The sequence below is a fragment of the Cuculus canorus genome, chromosome 8 (genome assembly GCF_017976375.1).
Source record: "Cuculus canorus isolate bCucCan1 chromosome 8, bCucCan1.pri, whole genome shotgun sequence".
Taxonomy (NCBI): domain Eukaryota; kingdom Metazoa; phylum Chordata; class Aves; order Cuculiformes; family Cuculidae; genus Cuculus; species Cuculus canorus.
This window is the reverse complement of record NC_071408.1, coordinates 23186280-23213270: the sequence shown is the minus strand read 5'-3', so window position 1 is coordinate 23213270 and position 26991 is coordinate 23186280. Positions and strand designations below refer to the sequence as shown.

Sequence of the window (26991 nt, the reverse complement as noted above, 5' to 3'; positions counted from 1 at the left end):
TTTATTAACTATCACCATCTGCAACTGAAAAGCATAATCGTCAACTTCCCAAGTTGGATTCTTAATTAAGACTGTGTGGTGGTCTGTTGCAGAAGTATGAAACTATTGTTGTGTGTGTTTTCATCAACGTACGATTCAGGTTCTGTTCAGTTTTAAAGCAGGATTATCTTGTGTTTGAAAAATGTTTGCTATATATTTCAGCTTATTCCTTGTGCGTCATTATTCACGCTGGTGACCTGTTAGCATTGGTGTTTGTCCTGTCTTAAGGATCCATATCTGAAAGGCTAACGTATTCAAAGTTACTGTGTCTACACCGAAGTAGAATTATGGGATAATTTATTACAGGTTGAACAGCTTCCCACAACTAAGAAAAAATAAAAATTACTTAATTATGTGAGGAATGTCTGTGCAAACTCTCTTCTTATGTGCCCCTAAAAACAGCCAAAGCACAGATGATCACAAATAGCAACAAAATAGCACAAATGCAGAACTTTATTATGTTTATATTTAAGGTATTTTATTTGACATATATGGTACAGAGTCATTAGTAGAATAAAATTTATGTCAAAGCATATAAGTTTTTGTGTGCGTGATTATTTAAAACATCTCTCCAGTGCCATAGAGTAGATTAACACAGTAATGTTACAGAGCTGTAACCACAGAAAAGTAAACAGGATATTAAGACAACTGTGGAATTACATCCTTGCTGACTTAACCACGGTAGTATGGTTTAATTTCAATATTTTGTGAGGACATCAGATCACTTTGCTTATGGCTTTCAGTATGCTGCATATAATTTAACAATCTCTTCTGAATATTTTTGTCAGCTCGCGATGCAGATGAGAGAGAGAAGTGGATTCATGCTTTAGAGGACACCATTCTCCGCCATACCCTTCAGCTTCAGGCAAGTTTTGCTTTCACTTTTAACTTTGTTTACTATCTTTTTTTTTCAAAGCAATGAAATACAACGGCGTGAGTTCTAATATCAAATATATCTTGTGTAACATCTGGCTGTTCTATGGCCTGTGCAGTCAGATACGATATCACATCACTATGGGTACCCGAGATGAGATTTGAGTCTTTCTGTGACTATTTTCTTGTCTTGCTGTCACGAAAAGTCAGTTCATAACTTCTTTTTATTAACTCATACTTTTAGTTCATGGTTCCAGACTGATGGTTGTACTCTTTTGGTTTTCCTCTTTGTTTTTTTTTTTTTGTTGTCTTTGTTAAGCTGGGAGTTAGTCCTTTTTGGATCAATCAGAAAGAAAGATATGGGAGCCTGTAGTGTGCTGGTACACCACCTAATTTGAAATTAAAATGAGATTGCAGCATGGAACCTCTTTCTGGATGACAAAAATGGTAAATAGCTTATGTTTGAATCCACTGTGCAAGCTAGACATAGGTAGTTTTCTGTTTCTGAAAACAGATGTTTGGACTGAGGGCGATTCCTGGCTCTGGTTATCTAAGATCAGTTCCTGGCAATGATCTAGACTCAGACACGTCTGTAAGACTTGCTAATACTGGAGAGAAACCCAGACCCTTCATGAAAGGGATTTTCTGATACTTGGTTTGTACCACAAAGGTGTCTGATGACAATGTAAAAATCTTAAAATAGGTATTCATTATTTGTGTTGAATAAAGATTTGGAATGCTTTTGGAGTACAGTGAGAGAGAATTAGGTCTCTTAATGACGGACACTGTGTAAAGAAAGATACATTAAGATCTCTAATATCACAGAAAGAGAAGCAGCTTGTAAAGACCAATTTAGGTGACATTTGCCCAATCTTAAGAGTTAGAACAAGCCTGAATTTATCCCAACTTTAGGCACTTGTGGTATCTCAGACAATTCACCCTAACTTCCTGCTAAACAGTGATTTTCAACCTTTTTTTTGACTTATTAAAGACCACTGCAAATTTTCTAGTGGAGAGCAGATCGCTGGATAAAAAGTCAAGTTTGACAATCAGCTTTGTATCCTTGGTAACGTGTCACGGATATTTTAGAAGTAATCTCTCCATCTGGACACAGTAGCTGACCACAGACTGAAGAACTCTGCTCTTCAGTGAGTGTGAAGAAACAAATTATCTAGAGGACAACATGCTAATTGAGGAGGGCTGAGCAGCCTCCCAAGGGATGGCTCTTTCCCCATCCTCAGCTTGGGGAGAGAAAGCGAGTAAGTTAACTTAATCAGCCCTGTTTAGGGTCAGAAACAAAGTAAGAGGAGTCTGCAGTTTTCTTAACCTGGAAGACTTTTTATGGCTTGGAGTTAAAGACTACAGAAATGAAACAGCAGAACATGCTGTGGTTTTATGAAAACATGCACTGCCACGCTCTCTGGAAATCGTGATGTGGTTTTATTGGCAGACAAAGGTTTTATGATTACAGCTATTAATGGAAGCGTTTCCTGTTACATAACCTGCTCACGTTCCAGGAGCTTTTCAAATAGGTAAGGCATTTTTAGATTAAAAAAAACTTAAGTCAGTAGTTTATCTAGTGATGTTTGAGGGAACTATTAAAAATCTAGAACTGATTACTAAGAAACATCTCCTCATCCATCTGAAATATGTCCAGTATTGAGCATAACACTTCGTGGGCCACAGCTGGGGGGTCTCCAGGGTTTCTCAAGAACCTCCTTCAGCGCCCGCTCGGAGCAGCTCTTTGCTGCCGAGGCCTTTGCCGCTCCTGGCGCTGCGGAGCTGCTGCCGAGGCCCCGACCGAGGAGCTGCCGCGGCTCCTGTGCAGGGGCGCGGGTTCACCGGCCCGCGGAGCCGTCCGGGCCCCCAGGTGCCCGCCGGAGGGAGGGGCGCGACCCCCGCCCGCCAATCGCCGCCCGCCTTGTTCGCCATGCGAGTGCCGGGGCCGCGGCTGGGGGGGCCTCGCCCGCCCCCTCCGTCCCGCCCCGCCGCTCCCCCCGCCGGAGGCGGTGCTGCCGGGGCCCGCCGGGCAGCCAGTCCCGCGCGGAGGAATGGCTGGGGTGAGTACGGGGAGGTGGTAGGGCTGCCGGGGGCCCCTTCCCGGGGCAGTTCACACGCACCCCTCCCCCCCCCGCGGCACCCCACGCTTCCCGGGGCAGCTTCCCCCCCGGGCATCCCACCTCCCCTGTTTTTCCTGGGGCAGCCCCCCCAGTCTCTCTCCCGGGGCAGTTTCTCCCGCCCCCCATCTCTCTCCCGCGGCAGTTCCCCCCCCCCAGTCTCTCTCCCGGGGCAGTTTCTCCCGCCCCCCATCTCTCTCCCGCGGCAGTTCCCCCCCCCCCCCCCCCCCCCCCAATCTCTCTCCCGGGGCAGTTTCTTCCCCCCCCCCCCCCCCCATCTCTCTCCCGGGGCAGTTCTCCCTCATCTCTCTCCCGGGGCAGTTTCTTCCCCCCCCCTCATCTCTCTCCCGGGGCAGTTCTCCCTCATCTCTCTCCCGGGGCAGTTTCTTCCCCCCCCCCCATCTCTCTCTCGGGGCAGTTCCCCCTCATCTCTCTCCCTGGGCAGCTCCCTGTCCCCCCGCCAATCCCTTTTCGCGCGCATCTTCCTTCTCCCCCAACCCCGCGCTTTCCCGCGGCAGCCCCTCAGGAGTGGTCTTGGCCGGGGAGGCAGCCTGGGGGTCTGTCGGGATCTCTGGGAACGGGCTCGGCTCCTCACCGGAGCACCGCTGAGTTCCCGTGTACTCTGATGCTTCATCCGGTCACAGGAGCCTCTTGTGCGCAAACACCCTTGGTTTCTGTTAACACTTAAACCAAAAAGCCTCTTTGCGCACTTGATGTTCTTTTGCTTTCTTTTTTACGCGGACTGAAAAGTCAAATGAGTTCTTTGGAGGGATTGTTGGCTGAATGGGAATGGCTGTGGCTTGAGTGCTGTAGCAGAAATTATTCCCTGTAAGGGTATTTCTAAGGTTCTTGGTTTCTGTCACAAATAGAAACTTGGTTGTCTGTCATATAAAACCCTTATGCATCTGGTTTTTTTCCAAAATGTATGTTTTCTGCGTCTTTCCAGATTTTCATACTACTTTCAGTCTGCCTGTTCTGGTATGGGAGGGTTCAGGTTTGGGAAGTCAGGCTTTGATTAAGTTTTCTTCACAGTGTCGAACACACATCTGCTAGATGTGACAAAGTGTACTGCAACGTAGATAGCTCGTGTGTCGTGTGAACCAAATCAGAAGGGATAGGAGATTAATGCGAGGTAAAGAGGTGAAGTGGTGTCTGGGTGCTCTCTAGTCTGATTAGTCTTCCTAATTGTGATGACTTGGCCCTGGCTGGATGCCAGGTGCCCACCAAAGCTGCTCTATGACTCCACTTCCTCAGCTGGATCGGGGAGAGTAGATGTAACACAAGTCTTGTTGAATGAGATGTCATTCACCAATTACTGTCATGGGCAAAACAGATTTGGCTTGGGGAGAAAAATAATTTATTACCAATCAAATCAGAGCAGGATTATGAAAAATAAAACCAAATCTTAGAACACCTCCACCCCACCCTTCTTATGGGTTCAGCTTCATTCCCTATTTTCTGTATCTCCTCCCCCACAGCGGCCCAGAGGATCAGGGAATGGGGATTGCAGTGGGTTCATCACACATATTAACCATCCTTCCTCCTTATGGGGAGACATGGTTGGACTCGATGATCCAGTGGGTCCTTTCCAACCTAGTGATTCTATATTCTATGACTCCTCACATTCTCTTCCTGCTGCAGTGCGGAGTCCTTCACATAGGAGACAGTCCTCCACAAACTTCTCCAACGTGAGTCCTTCTCATAGGCTGCAGTTCTTCATGAACTGCTCCAGCGCGGATTATCTCCACAGGGTGCAGTCCTTCAGGAGCAGACTGCTCCAGTGTGGGTCTCTGTGGGGTCACATTACAGCAAACCTACTCCAGTGCGGGCTTCTCTCTCAAAAGGGCCACAGGTCCTGCCAGGAGCTTGCTCCAGCGTTGGCTTCCTGTGGAGTCACAGTCTCCTTCGAGGATCCATCTGCTTCAGTGTGGTGTCCTCCCCGGGCTGCAGGTGGATATCTGCTCTGCTGTCGACCTCCATGGGCTGCAGGGGCACGGCCTGTCTCTCTGTGGTCTTCTGCACGAGCTGCAGGGGAATCTGTGCTTCAGTGCCTGGAGCACCTCCTCCCTCTCCTCCTTCACTGACCTTGGTGCTTGCAGAGTTGTTTCTCTCACATATTCTCACTCCTTTATCTGCTGCTATTTCACATTACTTCTTAAATATGTTATTTCAGAGGTGCTACTGCTGTTGCTGATAGGCTTGGCCTTGGCCAGTGCTGGGTCTGTCTTGGAGCTGGCTGGCATTGGCTCTGCTGGACATGGAGGAAGCTTCTAGCAGCTTGTCAGAGAAGCCACCCCTGCAGGCCCTGGCTACCAAAACCTTGTCACACAAAACCAATGCATAAATTGTATTTTCCTAAGTGTCCTCCTGTGTTATCCTTCAGTCTTTATAATGGAGGTGGTCTTGAAACACTTAAAAATTTAGTGATTAAACACGTTTTTCAAGCCTGCAACTAACCTAACCATATGAGAATCAGGAACAGTCAAGGAACTGTAGAAGAACTGAGTCATAAATATGTGGAATGAGTAAAGGGATCCTGGCTGTCCCAAGAGCTGACAATTAGTAACATTGTATCCAAATGGAAGATGAGTATGGAGGAAACCTTTCAGATAAGCTTGTAATCTAGTTTCTCTGATGTCTGTTCTGCTTGCTGTGTTTTTGTATGTTTTTAAAGGCATTACTAAAAATATGCATAGTTATTCTAGCATTAGCTTTGTCTATTGAAAAGTCCTTGAACAGTAGATGATGCGATAGTGTTGGAAGTACCGTTTTGAATCCAACAGTGTTTTGCTCGTTACTCTTCCCGTGGTGATTTTGTGGCATTACTCAGGTCAGTGGCTTTGCAGTGATAGCACATCGGTTGCCTCATACCCACCAGAGATACGGGGAAGGGTGTGCATGGGGTGAAGGTGTATTGCGGCTTAGGGTTTCTTGTTTATCTGGGCAGATGTAGGAAGGTGATAAGTTGTCTATAATTTTCTTTAATTCCTCAGTAACATCTTATGGTAACCAGCAATCCCATTCAGACAGGAACTGCTTCTAGTCATCTTGTTTAGTGTAAATGTTTTGCTTTCCTCATTTGACTGTCAAGTGCGCTGTAGTGCTACATCTGCTTTTTGGCTCTGGAATAATCCTGTGTGGAAACCCCTTGAAGATAATTCATGTCATTTAGGATTACAGTAACTTTCTTCAATCTGAAAAGCGCAAGGACCACTGTTAAAATATGAATCTTCCTAAAAAACACCAGTAACTACACCCATCTCATGCTCTGAGGGAATTCTGTAAAAAACTGACTAAATCTTAACATTCAAGATGTCTGAATACATCTTATGTGTTCTGCTAGTGTTAGGATCCTGTCTGTAGGAGTCACACTCACCCTGAGCTGGAGGGATGAGCTTTACTTTTTTTGTTTGCCTTTTTCCCCCCCTTTCCCTTCCTCCCTTAGCTGAAGCTTTCACACCCATTCTTGCCTTAAATCCCATGTCTTGAAAAGTACTTTTCTCTTCTGCCGTCTAGTGCTGCCAGAGCATCTTGTTAAGTGTCTTAAAGTAGCAACTAAAGAGGCTGTTGGGAATTGTGTAAAAAGACAACTAACTACCAACTTATTTTAAAAAATAAATAAAGCCATAAAGCTCCAATCTTGCATAATCTACAAATAAGGTGTCTCATGATGTCAGAGTAGATACAACAGTGATAGTGACAATAGTAACAGAGTCTTTAAGTACTTGCAGGTTACCAAGGATTCCCTACCCAAATTTAGGAAAGCCCTTCAGGTACTGCCCAAAACTATTTCAGCCTCCAAGTAGACTGCAGTAGAAACAGAGAATGAAATTACTGTTTCTCACCACCTTAAAAGTGAAAGGAATTAAGGAAAATAAATTGCTCTGTAGCTTGATAGCGCCACGATTCAAACAAGATGTTTGCTTCCTAAGTAACAAATAGTAGGGTAAGAAATCTAATTTTAGAAAGTGGATCTGGGATGGCTGCTTCAGTATTAAGAGTTACACCATGCTGGAACTGCTGCCGGATGCAGTTGCATCTCGCTTCTTCTAGCAAGAGGGAAGAGGCAGTGCAGCAAGAGTAGCTGAATTTGGAACTAGATTCAGAGTTGGCCCAAATTAAATCTGCTTTTCTTTCTGCCCTCCCTTTCTGGATTTAGTTTTACCCAGATTATTTTTGACATCAGGTTGATTATGTGGCAAGGTAAATGTTTATGCAGACTCGAAAGAGGAGAGTAAGGTCAAAAATAAGTAAGAGGGGAACTGATCTGTTTCTCCTTCACTTATGCTGGTGTAAAGAGCTAGTGAAACTGTGTTGCTAGTAGCAGTTCACTTAGTATCACCTTAACCAGGATTTTTGATGAACTTTTTAAAGCTTCAAACAAGAATAAAAGTTAAAACTTCCTTATATGTTTCTTTTAAGTATCTTATATTGTTACTCACTGACGTTCCAGCTTTGCTTCTAGCATGACTCAAGAACACTTGTGTAAATCCAAGAACAGGTTCTTTTAGGTTAAGAATACATGCAATATGGGATCTGTTTCAAGTGCTGTTGGGAGGGCACAGAGTTAGCAGGCCTGCTTCCCTTTTCCGAATTTTGCAAACAATGTAACTGTGATAGTGACTAAGCAGGTAGCATGTGTCTACACCCAGAATAAGTTACACAGGTAAATGAAGGGACTCTAGGATATACTTTGTATTTGTGTGAGTTCAGAAGTGTAATGTATGCTTTAATGACAGAATTTTACACGGGTATGTAGATGCTTGTGTTTTTTTAAATTCTGTTTTCCTAGAAGACCTGATAATATCTCTAGCTACACTGTCTTTGCTAAGCATTTTGTGTTTTGCAAAGCAGAAATAGGTTTTTTGTTTGTTTGGTTGGTTGGTTTTTAAAGAAGTGCAAAACTGTGACTATTTGGAAGGCGTATGTGCCTTCAGGAACTCATGCGTTTGTTTTAAACTTATTTTGAGACATCTACGTTCTGAGCTTTAAATGTTGCTTAAAAATCTAGCAGAGGAAAAAGATATGATTGTCTTTGCTACAAATAAAAAGGCAAGAAGATGGCAGTGTGTGGTGTCTTCCTGGTCGATTTGTTGTTGTTCAGTTTTCTATTAGTGGTTCTTGCAGGCAATGCCCTACTCCACCAAATGAAATGTGCTGGGGGCAGAAGATGTTTCTGATGAGGTGTTGCAGGTAGAGGGAAAACACTCTTATTCACTTCTTTAAACTAACTTCCACGAGATTTTTTTTTTTTTTTTAATTTGGAATCCTAATTAGATGAAGTATACAGCATAAGTATCTTCTAAAAGATAAGAAAGTCTGATCTATCCAGCTTTCTCTTTTCCTTCCCCAGTAAAGCTATTCTATGAGGACAGCTCTTGTCAAGTACTGGCTGTTGCCTCTATCTTTTTCTTTGTTTCTTTGCCTTCATTATTGTTCATTTTTCACAGAGGCCATTACTGTAATCCTTTTATTTGGGAAATACATTAGAATTTTTCTGGTATGGTCCTGAGGATGATGCAATCTCTTCATCTCATCCTAATTTGAAAGAACTGGTTTAAATTGGACTGGAATTACTTCTCAACATGGACAAGTTTTGAATACAAATGCATTAGTGATATACATGACTTCTAATTTGAAGGACAAGGAAACAACATATAAACTCCCTTAGCGCTAGCAGTGCTGTAGTGGAAACAAGGCTCATAATATGTATTTATGTTTTGTTGTCATGCTCCTGTTTACTCCCTCTCATAAAAGGAGTGTGTATGAAAGGAATAATTTTGCAGGATTCATAGGATGAGATTTCTTTACTTGATGCCAGACCGGTGTATAAACCCTTTCCTAGGATAACTGTCCCATCTGATCACTCCAGGTTAGTGGGTATCACGCAGATTGCCCTGGGAGACCACTGAGTGGGTCAGTCAGTGCACTGGTGGGCCCCACTTTCTCCTTTCTACCTACAAACATTAGGAGTGGTTTGTGCCCTGTACAGACTCATCTTCAGGTCAGCTTTTGATATGTCCTGAGGAGGATACCCCAGAAGCTGTAGGACATAGGGATGGATGAGGGAAAGACTGCTGTGTTAGCTTTTTCTCTTTGCTGTAAAGTTGTTATGAAATATGGGTTTCTTTGTAGTAAAAAGCTGGATACCAAATATTGTTTTGAGAGGTGATGGGCAGACTACAAGTTACATAAATTACTTGCTTCTGGAGCTATTTAATCTGGTAATGTAACTGTTAATTCCTTAAAACCTACGTGAACATGGAATAGTATGTATTAGAGGGAAATAAAGTGTACTTACTAATAGAGATAGATAATGAAAAAAACAGGTTGCATTACTTTGGAGTGGCATTGACAATAGGAAGGAATCGGTGTATTTCTGAAGATCTAAAATAGCCTGGATTCCTATTCTTTTTTGTAATTTGAAGATAGCATAACTGTAGGAGACCTCTGGAAGTCATCTGGTCCAGGCCCTTTCTCATTGTGAGACCAACTTTTGTGATAGATCAGGTTGTGTGGAGTCAAGTCAGTTGAATTTTAGGCTCTGCCCTCCAAGGGTAGAAGTTCAACAATATCTACAGGCAACCTCCTTTGTCAGTTTATGAATAAGTGAGCAGCATTTCATACAAATTTCTTCATAAGAATCTGATTACTAGTTCGGGTGTGCAGTTTCCTAATTTACGTGTTTAACAAGCTGCTAAGTGTTGTCCTATTGACTCTGCTCGTCCATTTCTTTTGAACCCTCGTTTCCTGCGTGGCAGGGGAAGAAAGAAGGGGGAAGAAAGAGAACCAGTCTCCTTTTTTTCCACTAGTTTGTCTTTGGGTGACCAGAGAAGGAAGAAATAACGATCTGTCATGCAAATCTATACTTTGTATAGCTGTTCTTTCTAAATTACTGCTGGGTTTGAAATGCCAATTATTTTTGTTTGCTATTTGTTCATTTTTTTTCTGTACTATTGCTAATCTTGATATTTTTAACACCAATTGTCTTTGGATTTTCAAATTTAAAGCTACATGGGGACTTAAATTTATTTACCTAATCTTATCTAACACGGACTAGTAAACTTGCTCAGTAGGTTATCAAATTTAATCTAAACTGTTATAAACCCAACAGCAGACCAGTGAAGTGCTGCAGCCTTAAGTGCCTGTGCTTTTAAAAATAGTTTTTGTGTTTAACTTCTGTGCCGAGTCAGCTTGACACTATACTTTGTTTCGTGTCTTTAGCTTTGTATGATTGAAGCTTTAACTTTCTAATAGAATTGTTTAGGTCACAATTATCACCCTGTTTGATGTGGATGTCTGTTCAGTTGTAACAGTAAATGTTGTAATAAGCTTTTCCCTTAAGTGCTAAGAGGCTGTAATTGAAGAATGGCATTTTATCTCTAAGCCACCACTAAAAATAACAGATTGTTACATATTAGTAGTGATGGATAGTAGACTGATGCCTGAACTAAAAATCAGTATTTTTATGCAGCATAGAGATAATTTGCACCATTAAATGTATTTCTGTGTATAGTATCTTTAGCAGAAATTTCCTGTATGGATTATGCAGTTTTAATATGTAAAACCTGACCTCCAGAATCTTTTAACTGAGCATGCTTGACCATTTGCTGAAATGACGGTGTTGACTGCTAGCTGTGCACATAACTCTGTTTTCAACAAGGGCATGGAATACTAATTTCATATAGAATTGTAGAATCATGGAATCTTTAGGGTTAGGAAAGACCTCTAAGATCAGCTAGTCCAACCATCAGCCCACCACCACCATGTCCCGAAGTGCCGCATCTACACACTTTCTGAATACCTGCAGGGATGGAGACTCCACCACTTCCCTGGGCAGCCTGATCCAATGCTTCACTACGCTTTCAGTAAAGATTTTTTTCCTAATATCCAATTTAAGCCTCCCCTGGTGCAACTTGGGGGCATTTCCTTTTGTCCAATCTCTTGTAACTTGGGAAAAGTTTCAGTGTCATTTGAACTTGACTAGTTTGAGTAAGTGTCAAAAGTTTCTTGGTTGAGAGGACCCTCCCTTCTGGCTATTAGTTTCTTTCTGAGAACTTGTTATACTGGGTGGGTTTTGTCTTAATTTCTTGGCAGAGTTAAAATGGTTCTTTTTTCTCTCCTTCTCCCTCCTTGTTTCAAAATGCCATTTCTGAATTTGTCCAGTGTGGATTGTGTCATACAGAGTGAATGATGGGGGTTTTTATGCTGGTTTACAAACTAATCTGTATGGATAGATTTCTTCATGTAGAACTGTTGTCAGGACCTGGGCGTCTGTGGCACAGTTTAAGATTTGGCAAATGAAGAAAGACTAATATCTCCTCCAGGCAGTAGACAGCTTTATGTTCTAGGGTGTGCCTGATGCTGTGCATACAGTTTGACAGGCGTAAGAGCAAATAATTCCTCTACTGCATGCAAGTGTTCACACCTCTAAAGAGCCATCAGTAAGGCTCTTAATATGATGGCCCATTATCATATAAAAATAAGAGAAACTGTATGGATGGAACAAACAATGTCAAAAGAAAATGTTATGCTAATATGGAATTTTACAAATGTGTTTCACCTGTCTTCCCTTATACAAAAAGGTTTTTTCCCCACTGGCTGATCTTTACACTTTCAGACTCTTGAGATTCTCAGCAGTCAATACAGCACAGTTGATGGTTTGGTAAGAGTTTGAAGTGAAGATGTCTTATTTTAGATCAGTGTGAATACAAGTGAAAGTATTTAGACTAGTAGGAAAGCCTTGTCACTGCTGTGGTATGATGGGGATTATGTTTCTTTTGTAACTGATGTTTGCCTCTTTATCCTTCCTTGTTTTTTTTTTCCCCTCCTATATATTTAACTGGCATTGTACAACTGATTTTGAGCTGGGAGTGCTCCAATATGTTTTGCAGTTCCACTTACGTTAAAGATATTATATAAACCTTAAATGTGTTTACATAGCATACATGCATGAAGTCAGAAGGAATCAGTTTCAAGAGTGTTCTTTTCTTTCCTGTAATTAAAGAAGTGGCAACTTAGTGGGAGTTTGTTCAGGTCTTTAAGTATATGGCTTATCAGTTTACAGGTTGGGATTGTTATATGCAAAGTGTGCATTGAGCCTTACATTATTAATGGAAACAAATTTGCAAGCAAGAAAATATAAAAGTGATCATTCTCATGGCACTGCAACTCTGTCCTCTTTGGCACACATGCAATAAAATGTAAAAAATCAAGTGTAGTGCCAAGGATGTGAATCATTATAGCTGTAAAGGACTAGGTTGGCCAGGAATAATAATTTTGAATTTTTCAGCTCAGTGGTGGGTTGGTATTTAAGAAGAGAGCACTCATTAGTTCAGTTCTTTGCTAAGAAGCTGTGGATTGAGCAATAATGTCTGAACTGTGAAAAGTGCAGTCATCGAGTTGGGTCTGGGTTTGTCTTCCTTAACTGAAATATAGGAATATGGAGTCAAAGATAATCTTCAGAAAAACTTGAATTCTCCTTTGTTTTCCAAAGAAACTTTAATTAGCGTAATTTAAGAAGATTTGTTCAATCATAAGTATGGAAATACTCTGGTGTGTGGTGATTATACCCCCACACTGGAAATGTGTAGCAACTTACTGTTACTGATTTAGCTGCAAATAGAAGATGAATGTGTTCAGCTGTGTGGCAGGATGAGAGGCAAGGCAGCATTTTACCAGTCAGCTGGCAGGCAAAACCATATTTTTGTTGTCTTTTTTCCTCCTTGAAACTCTAATTATATATTTGCTTTTTATTTATTTATTATCTAGGGTGTGGATTCAGGATTTGTTCCCAGCGTTCATGATTTTGACAAGAAACTTACCGAGGCTGATGCTTACTTGCAGATCTTGATAGACCAATTGAAGGTATGGTCACTAGCCCGTGTATTTACTGCATTGGAAGCCTGCATGTCAGTGTGAATTTTGAGGTCTGGTTGAAATGAAGCTCATCAGAGGGAGAGAGTCATGTTTTATGCTTGGCATATGTTCTGGTAAATGTGGGATGCAGAGAGCTCATCTGGCTGAGCTGACTGTGAACTGGAGAAAACACCTTCTTTATATATGAAGTCTGATGATGATGCAATTCTATTTTCTTTCCCCCAGGCTTAGGATGTTATATAAGTTCTAACTACTTCTGCAACAGAGGTTTTCACTAGACGTATAAAAGTGATAAGCAAAGGGCTGAAATAAGCTGAAAATGGCTTTCTCTTAGAATGAATCTTGGGATTGTTAAAAATGGAGTTAGAAAATTAGAATAACTGAACAGATTTTATAGAATGGTTTACAGTGGCTGAAACATTATTTTGTACACAGAGCTTCATGGAAATGTCAGAGATGACTTAAGTTTCGGTTTAAAATTTAACTAAATCGTTGTATTGCTCATAGCACTTTAGAACTTATCTTGAGACAGTTTTGTCAAGTAACATGTAACTACAGCTGCCGACAGTTTCAGACTTCCTTGCAGCAGTGGTGGATAATCTGTTCTTTGTCATAGAGTGAAAACATTCTATAGAAATTTTATACGAACACAGTCCTTTCATATTTTCTACATGTATTTTAGGTGGGAAGGTGAGGATTGATGAGTTCATATCTCTCAGTACTCACCTTATTGAGAAAAACACTTTTTGCTGCTGGTTAGGATGCTTTTTCCCATGACTCAGCAGGTTAAAATTGCTGTTAAGATTGCTTCAGTTCTGCTGGTTTGGATTTTTTTTTCCCTGATATAATGGGCAAGTGTTGCATGTGGGATATTCAGCAAAATTACATTTGCAGGGGAGGGTGGAGAGCGGGAAGAGCATACCAACAAAACTGGAGGTAAGCAAAAGAGATGCAAACAAAATTCAAAGCTGAACTGCAGACTTGATGAGAACTTAGCTTCATCTTTTGTGTCAGAGCTGTCTAACATGCTTTGTTGAAGGGAAGGTATTTCTATCTTTACACCTTCTAATTTTTATTCCAGGCCAACTAGGGGAAGGGAATATAGGAATTAATTAAAAATGAAAGAAGAGTGAATTTGAGGATGGACAGAGACCCAAGCTACTAGCTTTTTTTGGAACCAGAAATTAGCCCTCAGGGGAAAAGGAATGCATGAGTAGGTTTTAAACCAGCAGTTGAGTGCAGAACTGTAGCTCACCTACTAATAATTGCAATCTCTTTTCTGAGCAAAGGTGGATGTGATGAACTTTTGAGCATTACTCTTAATCTCCTTTCTTCCTCAAACAACTTATACTTAATAGTTATTTGTACATGCACCTTAGAGTGCTCTTGGGGGCAGCTTTTAGATGTTCCAGCTAAGCCTGCATTAAATACAAATGCAAGCTTTTCAGAAAGAGTTTGTTTTGCTTTGCTTAGCTGTATCTCATATTCTGCTTTTAAGAAAATAAATAGAACCTAATGCTGGGAAATGACTACATATCTTTGAAAAAGAGATGTTTACAAATCTTATGTGATTTGAGTTGTGTGCTTGAATAACAAGGTACCTGGAAGGGCTGTTTTGCAAAGTGCTCTGTGTGCCCCATAGGTCTTTGCTGAAATAAAAAAAAGGCAGTTTGAAGTGTTTGAGTTTTATCATTAAACCTCACCTTTTTGATCAAATGACAGTAGGAACATGTCAGACTGAGTTGTGGAACTGACTGGGATCTGAGATTTGTGGAATCCGAGATATCCCACTTGTCAGATGGGATAATGTGAGAAGTTAGCTACAAATCTGTTATAACACAAATGCCGTAAAGAAATATTAGGCAAAAATTCCTTTGGGTCGTAATACCAAGATCGTATAACTTAAGCACTTATTAAATTCTTTTGGTTTTTAAATGTTGGTGGTTTTGGCCGGTACTATATTAAAAACTATCACTTTCAGTATTTTCACGAGTATCTCTTTCTTTTAGCTCTTTGATGAAAAACTCCAGAACTGCAAAGATGATGAACAGAGAAAAGCAAGTACATTTTGTCTTAAATATTGCTTATTTTGCTTAATCAGATGTTTTTGTGCATCAATTTGCTATAGTCTATAGAAATTTAAAGTACAGTTCAAATTCATGAAGTTGTCAAAATCACTTCAAGAAATTTGGTTCACAACACAAATAATGTTATCATTTAATAGGTTGCAAACAGACTTCTTAGTGATACTGGTATCATAACATTATAAAAGGTTTCAGTCTGTAGGAAATGATTACTCCTCTGCTATGCAACTATTGAAAACATTTTTTACTTAAGTTTGCTATTTTTTAATCTTTAACAAGGATGAATATTCCTTGTTGGAGCAGCAGAGCTGTTCTGAAGGGGAAAAAATAAATACTAAGAATTATGTCTTTCACATAATCAGTCTGCATCCTGTGCGGTTCTGTGACCTGCATGCTGTGAGTTGCAAATCTGAGAATGTCATGATTCGTTCATCTTAGGTGAGGATGCCAAAAATGTAACATTCTGTGTGTGAAGCACTACTTCAGTAGTGAGGTTGTGATACAATTAAGTGTTGTGGATTTCCTTACATTCCCTCTTATTCCTTTTCAAGGTCAAGTTCAATCTCTGTTTGAGAAAGGCTAGCACATACCTTGAGTGGTGTGGGTTTGGGTTAAGTAGCATGCTGGTTTTGTATGTTAATTTCTGTGATGTGATGGTTTACCAATTCCTTATGAAGGATTTATTAGTGAGAAGTTGCTTTTGTTTTCAGTAAATGCAGTATCATTTCAGTATCATGAAGTAGTGGTGTATTTCATCCTAGTTTCCTTCCTCCAATTTCACTTGTTAATAACCGATGCTCTCTTGGTGTCTGGTTTGTTTTGAAAAGTCTGATGCATTCTGTGATTAGTTTGCTGCTCTATAATGGCTGTGACCTTTTACGTGTCACCATCTTTTTTGATATGTTGTGTGCTGTCTTAGGGACTTCACAAATGATTGTCTTTCTGGAGTTCATGTGAGTGTACTGGCTTCTTAAATGACTTTGAAGTACAATTATGCTCTGTGTAAGTGTAGACGGTTGACTGAAAGAGTAAGATCTTAAGACTTTGTATTTCTCTGTCAGTGCATCTTACTGGGAAGAATTCTCCTTCAGTTCTGACCTCCCTCCAGATGCTACTTTGCAGATTAGGCAGTACTTTCTTTTTCCCTGTTGACAGTGCTTCTAATCCCTGGAGACTTTCCTCGTGTTGTGCTTATTTCTTTCTTTATCTCTGCAAGGATCTATGTAGCAGACAGATTGACTTTATAGGGAAAGCAGGAGGCTTGTTTAGAAAAGGTCAGCTTCCTCTGGTTTTAAATCTTGCTGAGTGTTGCTATTACTATAGATTCCATTTATGCTCTATTAAAAATGAAAAAGACTTGGCGGAGCACTTTTTGATCATGCCTCTTCCTGTGCTAAGGCAGCTGAGAGAGGTTTGATACTGTATTTAGCAGTTTACCTCTTTGTCTATGGAAGTATGGTTCGGCTATCAGAATATGAGTGGAGTGTAACCAGCAGGATGCTTCTGTCCAACCCATAGTTTTTACCTCTGAGGAATCAAGATTTGGTTATTTGTTATGTGCTTCTCACCTTACCTGAGTGCTGTTTTCTGCAGCTGTTTATGGCTAAGCATTTAAAACCTGAGTCATTTGGTTTTGAGGTGTATGGAACATTGGATGAGCTGAGTTTTAGTTACGAAGTATTCGGTCTTTTGAAGATAATGATACAGGGTATAGATGTTCTGAGATGCTTCAAGATCTCTTTGGTGTCTTCTTTCTGAGACATGATAATCGGTTGAACTTGGAAGAAGACAGTGCAGATGTAGACTTAATGGATTTTGAAGACAGAGATATATTGTAATTATCATAAATTCCCTGTGTTATATCGATGCTTCTGGCAGAAGTACAACCAGCACGGTGTAGTGGGATTGTACTGCCTTACAAACATACTGTAACTAGAAGTGCTGCCAGTTCACCGAATCTCCTGGTGGAGTACAATCCACCTATCCAATTACCTAGGAAGTAAAGGAAGGTGCATGATCTGAGGGTACTGGCCTTTCAGGGTGAAGACAAGCTAGGACCTTGCTTTCTTACTGTGTTAGTGATGTTATTGGTGAGAACCCAAAGTAAACTTTTCTGTTCAATTTTATGAAACTATCTGGATCACACATATCAGGGAGAATAAAATTGTAGGCTTTCAAAGCATCAGAACAGCGAAGAGGTCTGTTATTTGGCAGGCTGGAAGAAAGGCAACATTACTTAAGATTTTGGAGGGAAGTGTAGCCTGCTTAAGCTGTTGAGTTCACAGCATGTACTTTTTGTGAAGAGAAGGCTGAGCACACAAGCTTCAGGTGCTCTGACTGATTTTGGCTATGAGTCAGCTACCCCTACGTGCCTCTGTTGCCTCTGCAGGACAAGCTGATCCCTCTGTAGTCACAGGATTGTTGAATGGGGCAGAAATTATGTTTGGTGAAATAAAATTCACTTTCCATTGGATCACCAGTGGCTTCGTAAAAAAGCAGATGTCAAGGAGGTGCAACAAGCAGCAAACAGATGGAGCAGTTTCATCAGCAGCCTGCAATTTGATTAGATTGAGTACAGCATTTTGCTGCATTCTGCATGCTTAAGTCTGCAGGAAATTGATGTTCTGTTTGGAAATACGTGTATTCATTACCTAAAAATTGGGAAACTATTAAAATTCTATCTTCGTCAGTTTTCAAAGAGTAGGGATGTTGAAGAGAGAAAATTTTCAGATCTGCTTCTGATTTTCCATACAATTTTGTATTGTGTAAGTTATTTCTATTACTTACTTTAATGCAAATTTAAACAAAAGATAATAAGAATAAATGTACAAGGATTGCAGCAGCATGTGTGCATAGCAGTGTAGTTCTGTACAATTGATGAGATGAGAGAGAAGCATTCTCCTAACTTTTCTTCTGAACCAACCACTCCTGTAGGCCTGCTAGTTTTGTTGCTAGCAATCATCCACTCGTTTTTCTCTCACCAGTGTCACGTCTATGTTATCTTTGTGTAAGCTGTTACAGGGGGAGAGTTCACAGTCTTTATTTTACACCTGCTTATATCACCATTCTAGAATAACACATTGCTCATGAAACTCCAGATATTTCTGTATTACTGTTTGCTTAGCCCTAGAGAACAAGGCCAGTGCTCTTTAGAAGGGCCTTCCCAGAGACTGAGTCTGTCTAGCTTGCCTGCATCATTCTCGTAATGTTATGTACATATGAAACAGATGACATTCGAGTTTTGTGTGCTGTATTCTCATAAGGTAGCCATACAGCACAAATATGAAAAACACTGGGTTAATGCATTCCGTTCCTGCTTAAGTTGGCCAGCACACAAAGAATTCATTTCCAAAGTGGAAAAAATTGTTTGTGTAATTTATGGATAGACCTTGGAAACCAGGTGTCCTCAGGTTTTACCCATCTCAGATCTTTTGTGTGATGTCAGACAAATCACCTTTTTTCTGTCCCTGTGTGTAAGAATAGTAATGTCTTAGTCTGTTTGGAAAGCTACAGATGGGTCGGGGCAGAACAGTATGACTGAATTACATTACGTGGCCTGACATCACTTTTGGATTTTCAGCAAAGATGATGTCAGTGAAGGGAACGAGGCACCAGTTTATTTGGTGTGTAAATATTCTGTAACAAGTTGGGGCAAAATTAGGTAAAGAGTAATCAAAACTGCTGGCGGCTACCTGCAGTTGACTATAAAGCTTTGAGGCTGAATGATTTATTTCAGCTGCATAGTCTTTCATCTGACAAAACCTGTATATTTGGGTACATTGCCTTTGCCTTTTGTATTTTGGTGCTAAAGGGCTCAAAAGTTCACTGCTATCATATTTTAAATGCTTTTTTTCGATGTGTTAATAAAGCTTGGACTGGAAGTATAGTAGAGACAGGAAAAACAAAAACAAAACAAAACAAAGGAGTTTTTAGCTGTTGGCATATTTCTTTGTTAGCAATAGTAGTAAATGTCATATAACTTGGTGATAAAATGTGCCTGATATGCTCTTCCCTAGATCAGAATGGTCCAGTCTTTCCAGTGGAAAAAGCTGAGGCTGGGTGGCGTATGGGCACTTCTTGCCAATTAATTATGAAGAAAATGCATAGCATCCTTATGAATGGTGTATAGAACAGAGTAGAAATGAAAAAATGTTCCCCAAGTATTGGCTGTGAAGCTGCCACTGCATTTATTTTCTTTTTAATCCACAAGCTGAGACTACTAATTCCTGAAGATTTATAGATGCACGTTGCTCTTCTATGGTATAGAATTTGGCTTGCAGTGCTGTGTGAGGAAAAAAGTTGCTTTACACGCTTTGATTATTTGAGAATCAAAAAGGCTGTGGCTCATATCACATGAGACACATTAATCAAAACAAAGAGATCCTGTAATTGAATTAGTGGAGATTCAGTGCTGAGTCCAATTTAATAATTTTCTCTTCTGCAGACAGACGCAAGGACATCAACAGGATGCATATGCTTCTTAGATAGGTCACGCTGATGTGTAAAACAGCATGCAGATGCCTTTTGCATGCCTGAAGAGCAATTCCACACAGGAAATCTTTATGAACCAGCGTTTCTAGATAAAATTAAATAGGCCTGTTTCCAGATACACTTTTTACTAGGGGCTTAGAAAGAGCAGGAACATGGTGCACTGTTACTTCTGTGATTTTTTTTTAGAAACTGTGTTTAACTGCATGTGTTTATTGTGATTGAATAATGGTGATTTCAAGTAATATTGATCATTGAAATCTGCCACTGTTCAGTACACTAGACAAGGATGAAAACTTAGAGTGAATCTTCACACCGCATTTTGGTCTTGCTGATATTATGTAAAACTGAAGTGTAGACTTTGGGTAAATATGTGTCACCGCTCAGAAATCCCTAACCTTGTCATCTTGAAGCTTTAATTATCAGTTTGACTTCTGTCTTGTCAGTCACAAGATGAAAATTGCTTCTATAGATGGAAATAGTCTTTAGCATGTTGGTTGTTTTTTCTCCTCGCCCAATTTAGGAGTAAAATACAGAGTTTGTAGAGTATTTAGGTCAAACTAGATGCTGGAAATCCTGTCTTTAACCACATTATTTTGATTTTCCTTTTACAGAAAATTGAAAGTCTCAAAGAAACAACCAGTGTAAGTTTCTTTATGTTTTTTATATCTATTATACATAGATTCTGAAATTGACCTTATTTTCTTGTGAAAGCTTTTAAAGTTTTTTACAGAAAGTAGGCATCTGTATTAGATCCAACAGTGTGATGGCAGAGGAAGCCTGGATCTGGTGCTACATTCAGATTTATGTCTAACACCTTAGAATCATAAAGTCATAGAATAGTTGAGATTAGAAGGGGCCTTTGAAGGTCTGCTCGGGGAACAGTCAGCTAGAGACGGTTGCCTAGGACCAAATGTAGCTCGGTTTTGAGTAACTCCAAGGATGGAGGAGTTACTACAATGTCTCTGGGCAACCTGTTCCAGTGTTTGATCATCCGTAGAGTTAAAAAGTGTTTCCTTACGTTTAAGGTGAATTTCCTATATTTCAGTTTGTGGCCATTGCCTGTTGTCCTGTCGCTGGGCACCACTGAGAAGTCTCGCTCTGTCTTCTTTACACCCTGCCATCCCAATCAGATATTGATACCCATTGATAAAGTTACCCCTGAGCCTTTTCTTCTCTAGATTAAGCAAGCCCAGCTCTCTCAGCCCCTCTTCACGTGACAGTTTACCTGCTCGCAGTGCTCTGAAAGTCAGAAGCTGACCTCCATTTCACCCTGACATCCTGCACTGCATGCGGCTTTTGGAAACTTCAGTTTTCTACTGCTATGCTTTTGTCTCTGGAAAAAAAAAAGGAAGGGAAAGTAGGGTTTCTACAGAAGTGAGTGTCTGTTTAGTTCTTACTCAATAGTTCAGTTGATATTCTATGTAGTAATAAAAATAGCAGTAAATACAAAATATTGTAGCAGAGTAACACAAGGGATTTTTCTGTTATTTTTGTTTTTCTAGAGCATGGTAGAGTCAATAAAACACTGCATTGTGTTGCTGCAGATTGCTAAAGTAAGTACACTGTAAACTACTTTGAATTTTAATTATACAGCATTAATGTGTGAGAGAACAGTTGAAATCTAAAAGTGCCTTCTATATGATCCAGGAAATATGTATATTAAAAAATGGTAAAAGTTGATTTATGCTACATTTTAATGAAGTTTCTGAGATACTGAGTTCCATAGCAGACAGTCCTGTTAGTGTTCGTGGTAACAGATGACAAAGCTTTTCTTTTGAGATGAACTTTCTTTTGCAGAGTTTTCTTTTAGATGAAATGAGAACTTCAACAAACATAAGAGTGACAAAATATAAACTTAACAAAACTCTTACTTTTGCTTCAGTTAAGAATATGACTAAAATAGAAAAAGGGAAAATGATGACATTAATCATATAAGCTGATTTGACAAGGTTTATAGTAGGTCTGACGTTCATGATGATGTTGGAACTTCTTGAAGTAAGAGTATTGAGGATGCCATATGGGCAATGCACTTATGCTTTTCACTGAAATATATTGTTACTGTTTAATGTGGATTTTTTTTTTTTGGTCAAATTCTGCTCTTACAGACCTTTCTGAACTGTGATTAGGTTATGTTAATTATGAGCTGCTGATTTATATCTTGAGACCAAAGTGAAGGAAGGTGGTGTTTTGCAAATAAATTGGTTTATGGTGTTTTCAAAATGCAAGACTGAATTTAATCAGAACACGTTCCTATTTATTCATAAATAGGTACGAGGTCTTCAGTTTTTTTCTGTAGTTTAGATCACTTTTTTCTTTTTGTAACTTTCAAAGGCAATACTGCTCTTTGTCTTCATTCAAAGTGCTAGATTCCAAAAAGGAATATCTAGCATGTCCAAAAATTTGAGGCCAGTGAAAGTCAAAGTATTTAGAACCTAGTAGGATCAGCAGTCATTCACTAAAAGAAACAGTGTGTGTTTTATGAAATTCAAATTTCCTACCAGTAGCTTAAAAATTTTGAAGAAAAGGTGCATTATTTAACAGGTTTATACAGAAACAAAAATATTTTGCAAGTAGTAGGGTACGTTCAAACCCTTTTATGCCATGTGAATCTAGAGCTAGAGTGGTCTTTTTCAGCATGCAGCGATACTGTGTGGGTCCTTCACTGTAGAGACAGCAAGGAAAGACTTGTCAGTGCTTAATAACCTTCTGTTATTGAGTATTTGGTATATTTAGAATTGTTTTAGTACAGTGAAGCCAGTAGACTTTACATCATTCTTTCGGATTTGGAGTCAGTTATAGATGGATTAGATGGCAGCATGCTGCTTTTCTTACACAGCTCCAGGTGACTTGCTGTATTAAGGTAGCTGTTGGAGAAACTGCAACAAATGACTTGCTTATTTTTTGTTAGTTACTATATAATGAATTTAATGGCTATTATTTTCACAGAGGTTCAATTCCTATGAAATCTTACTCTTTTTTGAAAAGCTCTGCTGTGTAATTAGCAAGTCTGAAAGAGCAGAATTATAATCTGCTTTTCAGGGTCTTGATCAAAGCTGGTAAGAGGTGACCAAGTTAGCATTCTTGTTTCTTTTGAATATCTAATTCCATTTCTGCAATAGGCAAGTGTATTGGGGGACAGGCAGACATGATTGCTTATCTTGCGCTGGTGCTGAGCATATTTTGAAGCTGGCCAAGTGTTTTACTGATAATGGTCAAAACTGACCTAAGAGTGGCAGTTGCAGTAGTTCTGATCAGGTTCAGTGCTTTACCGCTCCAACTACCATGTCAGTAAAGATTGGTGGAATTTGTGTCCTCCATAGGCGCCAAGGCTTGCTTTCTGTTACACTAAATCACACCTTGAAGTCCTCCTCTTAGTACCAGTAAATATTAACCAGTGTAAATAGATGGGTTTGTCCATTGATGAGTGGGGTTTTCTTGTTTGCTTTTTGGCTAAACCATATCTAAAGCTCTTGTAGAGCTACTGGAGGTAAGAGTGGTTTAAATGAACAGGGGTTTTTACAGCTAATTGGAAGATGTTGATCCACATATAGTGAAAAATACCCTCAATAAATCTTCTTACTGTTTTAATAACATTTATTCCGCTTCGTCTGTTCTTCATCTTCCTCTCCCTCTCTCTCTCTTAAGCAACTATACTTGTGGACTGCTTGGCACTTCTGTTCCCCCCCTGCTTTCCTGTAAATTATATTGGTATCCTGATTTCATACTGCTATAGGAAATTAAGAATACAGAGTTTGTTGTTCTTTTTTTTTTTTTTACAGTTCTGTAAGTTGTGTGTGTCTGGAGCAATATGTATGTAAAAATGGACTGTGTCTGACTGATAGCTTTCTGTTATCCAGTATAGAACCTTTTAAGATTTTGCAAGTTTTTTTCCCAAAGCTGTAAGGCAAGTATGGCTGCTGACTTACACTGCTGACAAGAAATCATATTAACACCATCCCTGCACCCCATTTGTACTTCTACAATGCTTTTCTTATTAGGAGACAGACTTTACAGTTTGGAAATTGTTATCACTTCTTTAAATGCTCAGAACATCTCTCTGTTTCAAACACAGAGCCACTTATTATTTGGATGATTTTGGTACATTGAGGCAAACCTGGTTGTTTTGGGGTTTGGGTTTTTTGGTTTGATTTTTTTTTTTTTTAATTTTTTAATTGTGTATGAAATTAAGCTGTTTCATGGACTCTTAAAACAACCTGCCTTAGGACTTGGAGAGTTAAATTTTCATTAAACTTACTGCTAAATCAAGGGTGCAGTCAGGTTACTTGTACTTGAGGTGACCCAAGGCGTTTTCAAAATAATGAAGTAAATACCAGGTAAATAGGAATATATTATAATGCATACATCACTTATGAAAAAGCAATGACAATAATCTAAGTGGGATGGATAGGTGGAGCATTTGACTTGTGTAGTCCCTTTTGTGTGTATGGCAGTTGAAGATGTCCAGCTTTGCTGATGTGTATGTTGTAAAATATATGTCATGATCTGTCAGTGATTTGGTAAACTACAGTTTTAGAAATATATACATTTTATAGAGTAGCTTTTATAGTTTAGATATTTAGTTTTGCACATTTGCCTTCCCTTTTTCACTCATTATTTCTTGTCAGTCCTGCCTGCCAAGTCTGGTGGCATTTCTGCCTTCCTTCCCTCTTCCTCATGCCTCATTGCTGATTGTGTCTTATTGAAATAAGATAGGAAACATTTCCGCAAATGCAGCATCATTGTGTTTTATTTGTTAGATCTCGAAGATGATAGTATAACATGGACATTTTGTATGTTGAAAAAACCCAATGTATTTGGACTCCTTGCTTGTAAGTTTGCAGTCCAGTGGAACCGTAGTGTCAGTTTTGTCATGGAAAACCTTGCTGAAGAAACGTCAGCTACCAGACATGAAATTTGAGCAGCTTAATGCAAACCATATCAACAAAGGAAGAATTTATAAAGTATCAAAACATAAATATGTGCCAGCTTTCTTAATACTATTTACAGCTTTCTGGTTTTTTCTTGTTTCTATTAACTTTAACAACTGAAATTCCAGGGCAGTACTCTGCAAACAAATCTTGAGGTTTGCACTGAACAAAGTTATGGATTAATGTACTGGTTAATATGAGCTTTGCAGCAGAAGAGAAGAGATTCGGCTTGGTTTTCAGTAAAATTTATACTGTTGTTGGTGCAGCATTAAAGCTACGTAGCTGTAGATTGGCTTTCTCTTGTATTTTGCTACTGTAATTTCCCCTGATGACAGTTTTATTCCATACATTGCCTGCTCTTTCACAGATGCTTCTAGGCACCCACTGAAGTCCTAGATTGTAGGTAGTCTAAACCCATTTTAAAATCTAGTGGATACCACAAAACAAAAGTAAAAAACACTTAACCTATAAAGGCACTTCTGCCTTTCAAAAGCAAAAAGTGCTTTTGGAAACTTAACCTGTATGCTAATCACAGTTCTTCAGAAACTAAGTGCATCACTGTCTTTCAGTTTTCAGGGATTTGTCGGTGCTGCAGGCCATGTCTAGGGGGGCTCTCAGCTATTTGGGAAGAACCTACTTTGTAAGGTGTGATTGTACTCTGCAGTGCCGAAAGGGTATTTTTAAAGTTGTTTGAACTTGTGACAGACCCTCAGAAGTCTCTTCAGAAGTGATCTTCAGAGGTGCAGTGACAGTGTGTGGCATTGTTTCTTCTGTGTTCAGTTACCATATCACATGATGAGGAACACTTTATGGCTGAAAATGTAAACATTCCTGAGAGAAACTTGCTATTCTCGCTTAACACAGAACTGATAAGTCATGCAAGATTGTTATGTTGATATTTTTAACATTTTTTCCTTAAGGACCAAAATAATGAGGAGAAGCACGCAGATGGACTTATAGTAAGTTTAAATCTAAACTTTATCTCCCTTTATTTCTGCAGAACATGTGAACAGAGAGCTGACTTTCCACTCATTTTGCAACATGCTTCTTTCTTTCTCTAATTTACTGCTTCAAGTGTCTTATTAAAATTACTGTTGAGTCATTAGCTTCTGAGGTTGGCTAACACTCTTGCCTTTAGAAAACGGAGTGCTCAGTTTTATACTGTCTTAAATGGCAGTGTCATGACTGAACACTTTGATAAAAATCTGCCATGTGAACAGATGAAAGGGAGATTATTGGGATAGCAGTAGTTTTGTGTTCCATCTGAAGTACGTTTAGGTATGAAATAGAGCAGCCATCTGTGTGCTTTAAGTAGTTTGTCTTTTTCTACAATGTTGCTCATTTGACGTACAGTTGTATTACGTCTGTTTAAGCAGTGTTTTTTCTTTAATATAACTTCTGCATTTTTAATGTAACTTCTGTCATCTTTGATTTCGGTCACATGTGACTTCTCTTGTCTTTGTTCTCTTTTTGTCACTTGAGTACATTTCAGATACTTCTAATAGGAGATTGGTTTTGGTAGAGTAGAATTCTGAACACCGTAGAGTGTTTTCACCACAGCTGATGATATTTCCCAAGCTTTGTTTGTCTTTCCATAATACACAACATTATGATTTTCTGGTATGAACTCTGGAGTAAAGATGCATGAACAGATTTTGGTTTCATACTTTTATTAAATAAGGTCTTAGTATAATTGAAATAGGCCCTGGAAAAGAGGTTACGCAGCTAGATGCCACCACAGGCAGAGGTGATATGCGCAGCTGATCTGCAGCTCAGAAATTTCCTATAGATATTTCAGCTTACTATAGTCTGAGTTTGATTAGCCACTGTTCTAATTATCCGTGGGGCTGGCTTATATTGGGCAGGAAAAAAAAGTATTTCTGTGAGAATATATTAACTGATGCATCCTGATTGCGAAGACTGAAATTTTGATGCTGTTGAGGTTAATGTTGGCTTGGGCTAAAGGTCAGGATTTCACTCTAAACTTGGGCAGGAATATAATCAATGTTTGATACCATGGTGGAATGATAGTCTTGTTCTTTCTTCATGGCTGTTCTTAAGTTGTTATTTAATTCGGAGTGGAAGACTTTCAGATCTGCCTTCATCTGTTGTGTTTCTAAACCACAGAGGCGTGTCCCAAAATATCTAGCAAGAAAGTCCAATTCGTGTTGCAGTGTGGAGAATTAAGGATAAGGTTACAATTTATCACACCATTGTTCAGTATCACATATATTAATGATTAGCAGTAGCATCCTGTGAATCGTAGGACCATCTTGATTTTGAAGCTCCTTAACTCTGAAAATGGATTTTAGACTGTGAAATATGTGGGACATGGACCTACCTGTGTTGCATGCATAATCCCACAAGCAGTGGAAGTAATGTGTATGGGACATTGATTTTATGCTGGAATACAGTGGAGTAACAGTGTAGCTACTGAATTATTTATTCATGTAATAGTTACACCAATGATATTGTAGAAAGCAATTTTTATTCCTATTTTTTTAAAAAAATGGAGATAACAGGGAATAACAGTTTTGCTTTCAATTAAATAAATCCTGTGCTATAAAAAAATAATAAAAG

The 26991-nt window shown here is 39.4% G+C and overlaps 1 protein-coding gene across 4 annotated transcripts in view; it reads left to right on the top strand.

Moving 5' to 3' along the window:
* OSBPL9 (oxysterol binding protein like 9) overlaps positions 1 to 26991 on the top strand; it is a 64875-nt gene that overhangs the window by 25044 nt on the left and 12840 nt on the right. Inside the window, exons 4-9 of one of the 4 annotated variants that reach the window (XM_054072372.1) lie at positions 828 to 904; positions 12801 to 12896; positions 14918 to 14965; positions 20095 to 20124; positions 20986 to 21036; positions 25332 to 25370. In XM_054072372.1, the coding sequence (XP_053928347.1) occupies positions 828 to 904; positions 12801 to 12896; positions 14918 to 14965; positions 20095 to 20124; positions 20986 to 21036; positions 25332 to 25370 (341 nt within the window). Of the gene's footprint in view, positions 1 to 827; positions 905 to 2921; positions 2973 to 12800; positions 12897 to 14917; positions 14966 to 20094; positions 20125 to 20985; positions 21037 to 25331; positions 25371 to 26991 lie in introns of those variants that run through there. The other 3 variants (XM_054072370.1, XM_054072373.1, XM_054072371.1) reach the window with 3 other exon arrangements.